This window comes from Oryzias melastigma, linkage group LG4, assembly GCF_002922805.2.
Source record: "Oryzias melastigma strain HK-1 linkage group LG4, ASM292280v2, whole genome shotgun sequence".
In the NCBI taxonomy this organism is placed as follows: domain Eukaryota; kingdom Metazoa; phylum Chordata; class Actinopteri; order Beloniformes; family Adrianichthyidae; genus Oryzias; species Oryzias melastigma.
In genome coordinates, this window is record NC_050515.1 from 22,614,232 (window position 1) to 22,628,674 (window position 14,443).

A 14,443-nucleotide genomic window follows, 5' to 3' on the forward strand; every position below is an offset into this window, starting at 1 on the left:
AAAAAAAAAAAAAAAAAAAAAAAGACGCCAACATATAGAAGACATTTCTATATGTAGATATCTTGCAGAACACTATTGGTAGACCTCTAGAACTTAAAAATAAATCGAGTTGTCTGAGATGTCCAGTAGATATCTACAAATGATTTATATTACTCATCTAATAGACATCTTGTCCTCGTTGGGTATGTTAGTGTGTGTAGTGATAAAACATCAGTAATGTTTGTGGAAGTTCATCAAGCAAAATAAAGCCTAACATACAGTGTGTTCTTCTGAGAGCTTCCTTAAACAATTTGAATAGTTTTCTGCTCATAAAAAAAAGAAAGTGAAAAAAAAGGAAAGTATGTGGGAAAAAAAGACACCCATTCACATATGAGAAGAGAGAAAAGATCAAGTGTGATAGAATAGGTAAACATTCTACAAAAATTGGTCTTAATGAGGGCCAGTGAGCAGACAAGGCCAGCGGTGATTACATGTTAGACCGTCGACTAAAAACCCTGAGAGAACTCCTTACATTTACACCCAAATAAAGTCTGTCACTGTGAGAAAAACCTGCGACTGCTGCAGAGACGACAAATGAGGAGTCTGAGCGGCGGACAGAGCCGGGGGCCCCGCGTTAGTCCAATAAATCCAAGTGTTATGAAATCAGCTCCTGCTGGGCCGTAGAGAATGCTTTTATCACACAAGCTTGCTTTCATTAAATATTTAACGACTAATTTGAATTTTGCAATTAAAAAAAACAGTAGGAATAAGATTGTACAACAGAACTTCAAGCTCCTCTTACTGACTGACTAAACTGACAAATGCTAAGGGTGTATATATACACAAAATAATGCAACACTAATTGTTCAGATAAAGTTATTTCTTATCTAAGCAAACTTGTTCTATGAATAAGTCAAGGGGTCCTCACTGCACACGGCCAATTCTCAACAATACGTTGTGACCTATGACCCACAAAACACTTCGACCATTTGAAAAGCAACAAAACATGAACACAAACTTTTTACTTGATGTTACATGTGGTCCAAACAGTCTAAAGTGGACTAGAATGAGGCGGTCCTTGTAACAAAAGGTTGCAGTGGTGCAGGTCTTTGTGGGATTTTAACTGTCTCTATCATTGACTGTATGTGACAACAGGACCAAGTGGCTGTGACATCACCCATAGAAAAAGGTTTACTGTGGGCCCCAACTCAATGAGGTCAATTCAGTCGCCATATTTTTTTGCAACCCAAACACCGCAAAGATGTAGTCAGTAAGCAGTTATTGGTACAAAATGGTATTGGTCAACGTTTCTATGGCAATCAGTCTCCCCAATCAGGAGTGAGCTTGTTGAAAGTGGGCTCTCTTTCAAGGGTTAAAAAAATATTGTGAAAAAAATGAGATTATTATTATTAAAAAAAGATAGTAGAGCAAGAGTGGTTATTCTGACGAATAGAATAACAGTGATAGGTGTGTATTTCTCTATTGAAATCTATGGGATTTTGGCTTCTTGAAGCCAGCTTCCTGTTTGGAACATGAGGAGGGAGGGGTCACTCTGTCCGGTTCTAATATATAGTCAATGGTCTAATGGGTTTTAATAGTTATAGAATTTTACAGCATCTGACAAAAGATGAGCAGCTTCCATAAGGAATTCACTGATTGACAGTCAAAACAAAACTGAGAGTGAATCTGAAAAAATAGGAAAAAAGCAAGCAAGAATTTCAAGACGTGAAGGAAAAAAATGTTCCTCTTTTTCTACGAGACAGCATGAACCAGAACAGACAAAGCTCCACACCTCCACCCTCCCATATTTCCACCTCATTCACCCTCTGTGTAAGTTTTGGTATTAGTCTCCGGCTTGACTTATTTATCCTGTCCATCACAGTCCTGCTTTTGCCCCCCTTCCCCGCTTCCTCTCCCTTTCTGCATGATGCCTTTCATCCCATTACAAGCTGCACCGCTCGAGATGTCGACTCGCGTGTCTGCTGAGCTGTGAAGTATAGGAAGGTAAGCGTATGTATGACCCCCCCACGCCTCAAATCCTCATCTCTGCTTCCACACCTGACAGCAAACAAAACCTTCTAACCTTCAGGAAACGTCTTGACAGCATTCAGATTTCAGTGCTGTGTGAGTCTGCAGCTCCTTCGCAAACAAACACTGGACACAAACATGTTGATTTAGCTGAACAGCTGAACAGAAACATTCACAATTTAATGCTATGTGTATCACTTATTAAAATATATTAACGAAAAATCAGCGGAAAATCTGGAAAAAAAAGGGACAAAAGATGTGACAACTTCAATCAACTAGGATGCTTTGAAATCATACAATCGAAAATGTATATATATACTTTGTAGCTTATTATATTTTTTTTTTTACTTTAAAAGTTAGTGAATGCTTTTTCCTTAGTATATTTAGAAAATACATTTCTTTTAACACTGCATTTATCATACATATCATCCAAAAACATTAATTTCTGTCACTGATAAGAAGTAGCTACAGTTTAGTTTTTGAGATATACAATCATTTCAGAATTCCAAAGACCTCTTTTTTATTTATGCACAAAAAGACAATTCTGTCAAAACATCAATGTAGCTGACTCTTTTATGAGTAATAGATACTCAAAAGAACAGAAGAAATAACTGTGATCTTTTTACTTTACCTAGATTTGGAAAATTTTGAGATCTTTCCAGAACTGGAAGACATTGGAAAAATGTTTCCAGTCAAACCCTTATTCCTCCAAGTTTGAATATTTAGTTTGTACTATTACTTTCTTGAAGAGAATCTCATTTGATAATTTTATCTATAAAATTTAAAGCCAAATTTAATAAAACTATGTTGCGTTTCTTGATTTAAGTTGCAAAAAAATGTAAAACAAAAGTACAAAAAAGATACTTAAATAACTATCTAAAATCACATTTTTTTTATGTTTTAATGACAAAGCTAAAAAATACATTTTTAAATCGGTGGCTTTTTTTATCTTATAAGTCACACACCCTCATCAGAATCCATAAGATCTGCATAAAATTGCACTGGTCCTCGTCTATCAGCTTAAAACTTCCTTTTGAAACCTCTTTAATTCAACCGTTCACACAAACAGTGACTGATGATTTCTCCAAAAGAAATCAGCTCTTTGATCCATTTTCACACAAGCTCAATATTTCTCAAACTTTTAAAGACTAAACTCTTCACAGCTTAAAAGAAATGTAGAAACTTTTTGATCCAACCCTTGACAGTTCACGCTGCTGTGACACGTCGTTTTCCTTCAGCACCGAGTCGTGTTGATTCTGACTCTGTTTTGCTTGTTCTGAGGCTCACTTGCAAGTCGTTTTCCATTGATGCCTCTGCCAAATGCTTCAAACTGAATATGAATGGAAATGCTTATTTTGCTACCGTAAAGCATCTTTCATCCACTGCTTGAAGGCCTGCCGTTTGTGCAGTTAGTCGTTATCGTCGCAACAAGATGAATTTCAAACTCATCTGACTGCCGATATATTTACATTAACATATCCATTGCCACTTCTCTTTTGGCTCAGAGGTGGGGAACAAACGAAAAACCTAAAAAACAAATATAAATACATGTGAATTTTGTGATTTTAAAATGTCTTGCTGGATTTCTGCGCCAGAATACTTCATTAAAGAAATGTGCTTTAGATATAGTCAGCTGCTATGAAGCCTCGAAACAGTCCAGATGTGGAAAATGAGACAAATAGGAACCAAGTGAAAGACGAAACACACAATAAAATAATACGTGACAGGCAAATAAACAAAACAAAAAAAAGGAGTGAAATGAAGCTTGCTTTCAGGTAACAGATAGACTTAAGCTACATTCACATAGAACACCATTAGCGCAACTAGTTTTGATGTCAAGTCAGATGCATTGAGAGGTCCTGTGGAGTAATTTCAGGGTCGGGCATGCCATTGCCACTGAGGGCGGCATCTTTTGTAAAAATTCTGATGCGCAAAGAATCTTTGTCTGAAACGTGCAAATTCAAAAAAACTGTACTTTGGTTCATGTAAACGAATAAAAAAATAGAAATAGAAAATGCCGTATCTTGGGTTCCAACCAAATCAGTCAATTCAGTTGCCATTTTTTCGCAGTACAGATTTTGACATTTTGGGACCAGACAACATTAGTGAGCAGTGATTGGTTCGAGTCTATGGGATTATGTTTTTCTGGAACCAGCGAGTACGGTACTTCCGATTTGGAACGTGCAGGGGGGGTGGGGGGTGAGGGGGGGGATAATCTGTCCAGTTCTCTATATATACTGTCTATGTCATGAACTTTGTGATTTTGTTTATTTATTTACATCAAGACAATAGTAATAAGGACCTGCTATTTTTTCTCATTTTTATTTTTTCCCACCTCTGATTAAGGTGATAAAGATCATTAAATTGGATCGCAGAGAGAAAGAAGTACCGCTGGAAGAAGCCGTCATTCAGATTCAGCTCCTGTTGAACCACTACTGAAACGAATCTCTGAATGATCGTATGACATGGAGATGGGATTCCCAACGCTTTTGTAGAACTCCTAAAAAATAGATAAATCTGATCTCACAATGTCATCTGTGTCTTCCATGTAGGGCTGCCACAATTAGTCACGACTATGTCAACTATAAAAATAGTCAACAACTAATTTAATAGTTGATTAGATGAGGCTTTTTTTTCTCTTTTGAATCTCAAAACTGCGGTGCACGCTTTCTAATGCCGCGTCTGCCATTGTCTTTGGCACACATTGCTAATCCGTGTTGGTAGTGATGTAACAGGAAGTTATAGGAAGACTCGGTTACCATAACAACACGTCAACAGCATGTTTCAGATGCCTACCTCATTTGATTTAAGTCTTGTTTTAATGACAGCAACAACTGAAGGAAATAAATTATGGTTCATTAAAGGCTTAATAAACTATCATCTTTATTTTTAGTTAGCATATAGCTAACACTTCAAGTTCAAAGCTAATGATGGTCAAGATGCGTTTTACATGCACTTCCATGCGATCCGATTTAATGTCAGCCTGAGTAAAATGCTTCATGCAATGGAAACAGTGATTGAGAAGGCTTGTTTTTAAACTTGAATCTTTTTTGTAAGGCAGTGGTATTGTTCAAACTATTTCTTTACTTAACGTACACACAACCCTTTCCACCATCATGCTAGAAGTCTAAACACTAGTTTCTGTCAACCTCATGTGTGGGATGACGATGAACTTTAGATCAACATAATATTATCTTCATTTTTTTTCTCTTTAGTTATTGGCTTTGACTGAACACTGTTAAGCTGCATAGAACGGTTGCTTTGGAAACAAGCAGTGTGCGACATGTGACTAAAATTGCAGCAATAGATTACAGAGGGTCTAATAAAAACCCATGATGCCATGGAAGCGTGGCGTTACTGTGGTGTAGAAAATGAAGCCCACCTCTAACTGGAGTGGATCCTGACAAACTCATTATCTCTGCGCGTGGGGCAGACGCACGAGCAGCTTCCTGAGGATCGACTTGGACACTTGGCTTTATGCACTCAGCTTCAGTCAATAACAAGTCTGTTGGTCCTAAACAATGTGGCTGCTTGTTACATTATCACCGCTTGTTTGTGTCGTCCTAACCAGAGCAGATCTGAGCGACCGGCTGGGAGGATAAAGAGCACACAAAATATTGTTGTTTTCACTGGGATCGTGATTATCTGCGTCCCATCATCAACAAACAACAACGATGTCCTTTGGGACAGACTAATGGGATGTTTTTATGGGCTCTTTGAACTACCACAGCTACTTTTCACTCAACAATAGTTTGCCTAAATGCTTTTAAAATGTAATTATATTAGGGCTGTGCGGTGGTGTAGTGGTTGGCACTCTTGCCTCACAGCTAAAATGCACAAGTTTGAATCCCAGCTGGGATCTTTCTGTGTGGAGTATGCGTGTTCTCCCACATGCAGGCATGGGTTTTCTCCGGGAACCCCGGCTTCCTCCCACAGTCCAAAAACAGGCTTCATAGCTTATTTGAAGACGCTAAATTGTTCCTAGGTGTGATGTGTGTGGTTGTGTGGTCTTGCGGCAAACTCACAACCTGTAGAGGGTAGCCCAACACTAGCTAGGATAGGCTCCATCAACCCCATGACCCCCAAAGGCATTCAGCTGGTTATGGTAAATTTGAAATTGTGTATCCACATCGTATCCACAATGAGATGCTAAAGTTTTTATCACTTGTCTTCATAAATGATTACAAAGTGTTACATTTGATGTCACAGTGATACACTTTTTTGACTGTCTACTAAATAAAAGCAGTTTTAGCCTTGAAAGCACATTTTCTCTGGAGCCTTTATAGATACTTGTTTATCAAGAAATGAGCTTACTTTAAAATAATGTAAAATTTAACCAAATATATTTAATTTAAGCGGTTTTAGTATTTTAGAGATTCTCGAGAACAGAACCATCAGAACCACTTTAAACTCGAATCAAAGGCTTATTTCAGCCACTTCAGAGGAAAATAGTGATAATTTTGGATTAACAGATGGATGTGTCACTGCTTCAGTTAGTCTCAAAGTAAGAGGAGAAGATGCGGCACTTGTGCAGCAATTATTCAGCATGTTCTCATATATATTTAAGCAGAAGCTGGGTCAGCCGCCCCGACACTCCAGCGTGGATGAGGGCACCGAGGACGAGGCTTAACTCCAGCAGACAGCAGGTGTGCGGCACAAACAAATGTCTGCACAGTGTTTATTCAAGACTTTATTTATTCTTTAGCCTCTATTAATGTGGTATCTATAAAGAATGGCTCAGCAAATGTCTGTTAAATACACAAAGGTTTGTCCTCCTTTTTCATGCTTTTACAGTTTTATAGTGTATAAACAGACGATTGAGTAGCAAGGTAAAAAGAGTTCACTGTCATAACGGTTAGTGAATTTGTCACAAACAAAAAAGAAATATTTTGTCATGCTTTCATAGGAAATAGAAGATTAAACTTTGTCTAAAGCTAAGGAAGGTAAAGATTACATAGAGCTCGGTTTAAACTTTTTGAATGCTTTTAGGTCTTCCATATTGTGTCAATTAACTTCAAGATAAAGCAAACGTCAGTAGAGTTTAAAAAAAATCTCTGTTTTATGTAATTCAGAAGTGAGAAGTTGCGTAAACTTAGCAGCTAAGAGGATCTGGACATTGGAGGTGAAAATCTATCAAAAGACATGAAACTGCAGTCCATCAGTGTCAATTTTATTTTGGAGTTTAAAGTTGAAAATCATGGCTTTGGTTTTTTTAGAAGCTGGATATCTTTACAGTTTTTGCTAAAAATGAAATATATATATATATATAAACACATCATTTACTTCCAGAACACCGCTTCATTCCTCAGTCATGTTATTTATTTATGGGTTTATCCCTGTGTCAGATGCATGACTTAAGTAAAACATTTAAGCTGTTTTTTTCCTTATCAGTCTTCAAAGTGGGTGTATTGTCATTTGAAGGATTTTAATATTCCTACTCCAATTAAAACTGTGTTTTTGTTGTTTTTTCACATGTTCTAATGGCCTTTTTCTCAGAATGGAGGACATATATAAACAAAACTAAGTTTAAAATTGCATTTTTAAGTATTCCTTTTCTTCAAATTGATGTGAATAATGAACAGATGAAAAAATGTGCTTTTATTACCTAGGAAATACTACTGGCGGGTCACAAGCTTCCTGAATAGCAAAGGGCCATTCAATCCATCGGTGGCTTTATTTATTTACAAACTGCAGACTTTATGTGCTTTTTACAGATCTGTGAGGAGCAATTCAAATTGATTTATTGATTTTATGAAACTAGTCCAACTTGAAAATTCTGTTCCAGTTCATCTTTCAGACACTTTGGTCATTTTCACTCTAATATCAAAGTAACTACATTCCAAATTATTATAGTGCAAGTTCTGCCTAGTAGGATCATTTTACTGTATACTGCTTTTTTGTTTAATTTATTGGTGACATGCTAGAAAAAACTTGTAATTTGGAATTTTACTGTTTCTTCTAGACCGAGTGCAAAAGCTGTCTCTCGGCGTGTGATGAGTGGAAGAGTAAAGGGAAACTCCAAACAATTGTTTGGTGTTCGTCTGCGGAAAAGTAAACACAAACAAGCAGCCGATCCCTTATTTATCCTCCCGAATCCGGTTGTGTTCTGCTCTCCTATCCTGCCAGAGACAGCCTGTGTTTGAAGACATTTTGCCAAAAATAAAGCAACGCTGCACTTTCATGTGAAGCCCTGTATTCCCCTTCAAGCAGACTCGTTTATATCCCCCCCAAAAAAACAAATGCTAATGACATGCTAATGACGTGCTATGTGTAGCTGTGAAGTTTCCCCTTTTTCTGAAGGGAAGAAAAACGGCTCTCTGAAGGAGCTGAGGTCTGAGCAAACCCCGACAAAGAGGGTCACTCCGGCTCCGGCTGAAACACAAGAGCTTATTTGCTGTGCATGTGCACAAACACACACAGCACCTGGCACTTGTGGATGTTTAACAGGCTAAACTCGTAAAACTGAAGTGTGTCAGAGAAACAAAGAGGGAGTGAGCACACCCTCGTCCGTCAGTGAGGAGGTAAACACCATCTGGACGTTCACAAGCGTCTTTTCCAACATAACAACAGCAACAATGCAGGTGCTCAGGACTTACATAGGAACCCTGAGGGGCAACTTCCTCTCCTCCATGAGGCCCGGCACATGCTTTAGCCTAGACGGTGATGGGACAACTCAACACTTGTACATAAGAACTGGATGGAGTAAGTGTGTCATCACCAATAGAACATTTTTGTTGGTTTGTTTATCTATAGAAGTCGATGAGATCGTGGAGCCAGCAGGTACTTCCTGTTTGAAGCAGGGGGAGTGGTCACTCGGTCCAGTTTTTATCTACAGTCAATGGAACAAATAGACTCTTAAAGCCTAATCCTTCTGTCTGATGACAGTCTGATCACATCAAATGCACTTTTTTATGAAAACCAGTCTGAATATTGAGCTAATAGTGAATGCTAAAATTGTATTTTTTTTTCTAGTGCATTTACTTCATGAATGTACAAAATATTTGACCTGCTGAATTATCAAATTAAAAACCATTAATGGTCTGATAATCATTTGACTAAAATTTACCCTGGCAGTTTTTCATTAAGTGGCTCCGTCAGTACAAAGGTGTGAGATTGTTTGCAAAGAATAAAGACGGTCAGTTAAAACATGTTTGATGCATGTGAGGATGAAAAAACACAAGCATGAAAACTTCTCAAGTGCTAATAAAGTCTCCTTAAATCGTCTACGGTCTCTATAGGGGACATCTATAAATTAGTGATTAAAACTCTTCATGTTGTTGAAAAACTTTGACAAACAAAACAATGACTGAGTTAAACTAGACAGTAAATAAACAATATAATGGAATAAAACGTAAATGCTCTTTGTGCTATCTCAATCTTAAATTGCTTTAAACAGATTAGATTATTTTAACATCCTAATCTTTAGAGATGTTTAATAATTCAGTATCTCCAATGGATCGCAATTCAGTCATTCCAGAGAATCAAAAATGTAAAAACCCTCAACATAAAGAGCTTGTGTTTCTGACAGACTTTCTGAAGAAAGCCTGAGATAACCATGAAAAATGAGGCCGAAGGAGCTCAGGTGTTCCTTTCTAAATCCTAATGTGACTCAATCTAAACCACAGGATGGAGCCTCAAACCCTGTTTATATAAAAACTCGGACAGCCGTGACCCCGACTCTGCAGAAACATGATGAAGAGCGACATGCAGCAGGGAGGACGGAGTCTGGCGAGGAGAAAGAAAGAAAAAACATTCATAAAGTCGCCCTTGAGGAACATAATAACCTCTGATTATTTGCTCAACTATAACAACTGCAGATCAGATTTTCCATTTAAAATCCAGGCCACAGGTTTCCTGCTTTGCCCAATCCCACCCACAGAAAAAGGCGATGGAAAAGCTAATTATGAAGTTATTTAAACACGCTAAATTAAATCAGGAACACTATTCGTTTTAGCTCGAGGGCTTTACATCAAAAGCCAACAGATGGAGCTTCAAAACGAACTGAGCACAGATGAGTAATATACATCTGCTGTATTACTTGTATCACTGGTGTTACAGACTGCTCTCACAGATTAAATCTGCTCCGTGTGGCGCTTGTTTATGAGGTTTTACAGGCCATGAACACAAAGACCATGAAAGCATGTGAGTGATCAACATTAAGGGTGATACAGACCTGTTGGTACACAATGTTCATGGCTGAGATGGCAACACGGATAGAAGACAAAAGGTAGTCATCTGAGAGGCACTTTAATCTCTGCTGCCATCTGCTGGCAGCTCCTAGCTACAGCTTCAAATGTCTCATTAAAGACTCACTCCAATGAAAATTGTATATTTGATGTTTTTAGCATGTTATTGTGACATTTTGCTGATAATGAGGGAAATATCTTAACAAAGTTAAGCCCAAAATTCCATTTCTGAGTATTTTTTTTTATTCAAAATCGTCGTGAATCAGGATCAGACGAAAAAGTGCTGTTAGAAAAAGAGCACATTTGTGATGTAGGAAATACGCTGGGCGGGCCACAAGCTCCCTGCTCCATTCTGGTGCATTCAATTGAAAAAAACGACATAATCACAATGTAAAGACCACTGGGAACAATTTTAATTGGTCAAAAGATGATCGGAGTGGGTCTTGAAAATGTAGGAATATGACAAAATATATGAAGCTCAGTGAATGACAAAATTAACAATAGAAGATATCAGTACTCAGGAGGTTGTTACAATCCCATAACTTAGTGTAAAGATATGTGTTGCTTTAATCTGGGTTTGTGTGGTGAATTCACATTCATGATCAGTTCACATGCATGGAAAGATTCTCCAGAATGTCAAAGCTCTAGCAGACTCAACCACTCAAATCTATTTTTTTTTTCCAATTTTTCAGTCTGGATATGTCAAACAAAATTTAAATTTTTAAATTAGTTTCTTTTGGATTTTGCATAGTTTCCTCAGAGTGCAGTAATTGTTTTTTAGATCAAAAAACTTTTCCTTATACAGGTAAAATTATTTCGAGATATTTTTTTAAAAATGAACAAAAGTTATATTTTATCTTATATAATCATTACAGCTATTAATGGAAATTATTTTCCGACTCAAACAATAACAGGAAAAAACTAAAAGTGTGAATGTTGTCCCATAGTGATGTTTGGCTCATCTTTTAGCTGACATCTTAACACTGAGTTTCTTAAAGTCAGTCACTACTTTAAAAAATGTATCTATATTTTTCAAAATAAAAAAAATGGCTAATCAAATCTTAAAGCAAAACAGGCTTAGCGAAAGTCATTGCAAGTTGAGACAGGAGGTCAAATGAGCTCAATGCACAAGATAAATAAAATAGAAGTAAATCCTGTCTAAATAAGCTCTGCCAAAAACTGAATGAGCTTCCTTAGCAAAGACCATAATACTAAGATCTTGCAAAATCAACTCTTTGAGCTTTTAGGTGTATTTTACTGTTTATTCCTCACTATAAACAAAACCAAAGTGGTATGTTGATCCGTTCACACATTTCTGAGTATCCCTTTAAAAACCTAAGTTTTGAGTACCAGCCCCTCCCAACCCATGAAAACGAGTAGGTTCTCACATTGTGACGTTGGCAAGTGAAGTGAGGAACAGCCCCTTCCAGGAAGAGTCTGCAATGTAAATAATAAACGCCCGAGCCACTTAAGGCAGATAAACAATATGCGCATCCATCGTAGCAAAAGTTCAAATGTTTGTTTTTGTGGGTAAAACACAGAGACGCTTATGAGGCAAGCTCTAGGATGACATCATGAAACGGGGGGAAAGGCGGAGCCCCAGAGATCGAGTTGTGTCACTTCCAGGTATGAAAAGAGTACACCAAAAATAACTAATATTTCATAAATAATTTGTTCCTCCGTGTGCTAAAGATGCTATAAGATCATATATTTGGATGTACCTTACTCTGAAACACTTAAGAAAATCATGGTATAGGCCTTTTAAGCCTTCAGTATCATATGGTAATCCAATCCCTGACCAGAAGGGGTCTCACATGATTTAGGTTCTGCAGGCGTTTTGGATATGAGTGTGAATCTAAAAGCTGAGTCATGCTAGGTGTGTCCCTGCAGTCTGCTCATCACACAGAATACCTAACGCACATGGTCCTCAGTGTTCCTGCAGAGGTTCAATAATTCATTCACCGCTCAAAACATCAGAGTTTCACAGTTTAGCTGCAGGAATCTGAAACAGAATAAGCAATGAACCTTTCCCGTTTTTACTGACCAGTCCAGTGAGCGACGGAGCAGACTGTCCCAGAGCCTGGCCCCTCATACGAATCAGGTTGTTGACATCAGTAGAAGTCCCACCCACGGCACCGGTCCCTCCAGAGAGACCCTGACCGGCCAGCTGACTCACCCCAGCGTGCAGACTGCAGGACAGCGGGAGCAGCTGCTTACCTGAAGAGACATCCATCTATAACTAGCTGTTCAGATGAACCCCAGCTATGCTCATGAGGGCAGCTTCTGCTGCATATGCAACCACACATTTTCTGAGTGACACAAGTTGGAAAACATTTAGTGAAACAAAAATTACCCCCCTTCATTTTTTATTTCTGGACGGTGCATCAAAGTCTATTGCTCCAAAATGAAAACTTTCAGAACAACAGGGATTTTATAACAGCAGTACAATCTAGTTTAATTGAGCCAAAATGAAATATTTTTGTCAAGAAACAAAAACAGTGGTAAAAATTCATGGGTCGGTACCGGTCATGGCCATGCTGCTGCGTCTGGCCCGGCTGTCATCCTGGCTCAGCTGCCGGTGCAGTTTGGATTTTGTAGCCGTTGTTGCCGCGGGCGACAAGTCCGGGTTACTTAGCTTTCTGAAGAGCAGAGGAGGAGGAGCCGCAAACTCCTTCTGCGGAAAAAAGACGGAAATGAACAGATGTTAACATTTGAATCTAAAGTTTTGTTTTTTAGCTTTTAAAAATGTTAAGATTTCTGGAGAAGCCACAAACTAAATTTATGTTTAACAGCAGCACGGAAAAACAGGAAATTGGCTGAGTGATACATAAAAGTCCCAAAAGAACTGAAGAAACACAATGCAGTCCTGTTAAGATGACAAATAAATATGTCTAACAATGTCAGAGTCTCATTAAGAAACTCAAAAAAAGTTGTGAACCACAAAAGCAGGTTTTCCACCACAAACACAGGTGAGTAGAAAGATTATGTAGGTCTGATAAAACATTACACACCTGTTTTCCACACAGAGCAGGAGGTTTGACACAAAGTCGCTTCATCATTAACTTCCAGCCACAGCATCTGCTGCTCTTACTTTCCAGGTATAGCCAACACACAAACCACACGTGCAAAAAGAGAACACACACAGACGTAGCCCGTCTGTGGTGACCAGCAATTAGGCACTTTCAGGAGCATCTGGACGTCCCACATTAACACACTAAACACACACACTGTTCCCAGATGGCTGCATGAATGAACCGGGTTCAGTAAAAGCTTCCGTTCGTTTTTACCCACAAACCATCTGTTCACCTCAGACCTGAAAGACACAGACAAACAGCGGCAAACGCACAACCGTTAACAAAGCTGAGCCACAGCATCACATTAGTGAACCTCTGCAGCAACAAACGACACTAATGGACCTTTGTGACACATTCCAGCAGCTGCGGCTGCAGAGGCTCAATGAGCTTTTCCTACTGTTAAGGTCCACATCCGTTCTGACTGCATCCATTTTCACAATTCTTCTTTTTTACAGCACATTCGAGAGGAAATTTCCCCTTTTGCCACACACTCAAAAACTCACCAAAATGTGCACACACCTAGTACATGGAGAAGATGAATTTTGACATAGTGAACAACTGCCACCCTAAAAATGATGACATCACAGCGAGAGAAACAGTAAAAAAATGAATGGAGCCAAAAGCTCGAATAAATATTTGTAGTCAACACATATGTGTAGTCAAACACATCTATCAGGGATTTCTAAAGAAAGTTACTATTATGGGATAGGAACAGGTCTTGCGACTTGACAGGCATGTTGTGGCAAAAAGAGGGAAATCTGGCAATTTTCACAATTTTGCAAAACATGGATGGCAATTTTTTTAACACAATTTCACACATATGACGTCAGGTTGAGTCTACAACCCCAATATAAGCTTCATTGAGAAATTGGCCACCATCTTCAATTATTTATTTATTTTGGGGGTGAGTGGGGTCACCTTTAGTACTGTCTACACCTTACACTCCTAAAGATTTCAGCCTATTGCCTCATACCTCCCTGAGCATCATTTGAGAAGCTACTTGTAAAAATGTTTTGTTATTTTAACGTTTACAGCTTGTCGAGCTCCAACAGTTATGTTTCCCTGTTGCTAGCATAATTTTTATCTGAATATTGAACAAATTAAAGTCATGTATCCGTGACTCATCCTGAACGAAACAATGTGCCATATGACATGATCATATCAGAAATGTGGGTG

General features: G+C 38.3%; 1 protein-coding gene across 4 annotated transcripts in view; it reads right to left on the reverse strand.

Annotated features, from left to right (window-relative positions):
• Window positions 1-14,443, reverse strand: part of mast2 (microtubule associated serine/threonine kinase 2) — a 169,870-nt gene that overhangs the window by 121,101 nt on the left and 34,326 nt on the right. For all 4 annotated transcript variants that reach the window (XM_036211612.1, XM_024278302.2, XM_024278301.2 and 1 more), the window contains exons 2-3: window positions 12,717-12,867; window positions 12,238-12,410 (exon numbers count right to left, since the gene is read on the reverse strand). In XM_036211612.1, coding sequence (XP_036067505.1) covers window positions 12,238-12,410; window positions 12,717-12,867 — 324 coding nt within the window. The remainder of the gene's footprint in view (window positions 1-12,237; window positions 12,411-12,716; window positions 12,868-14,443) is intronic.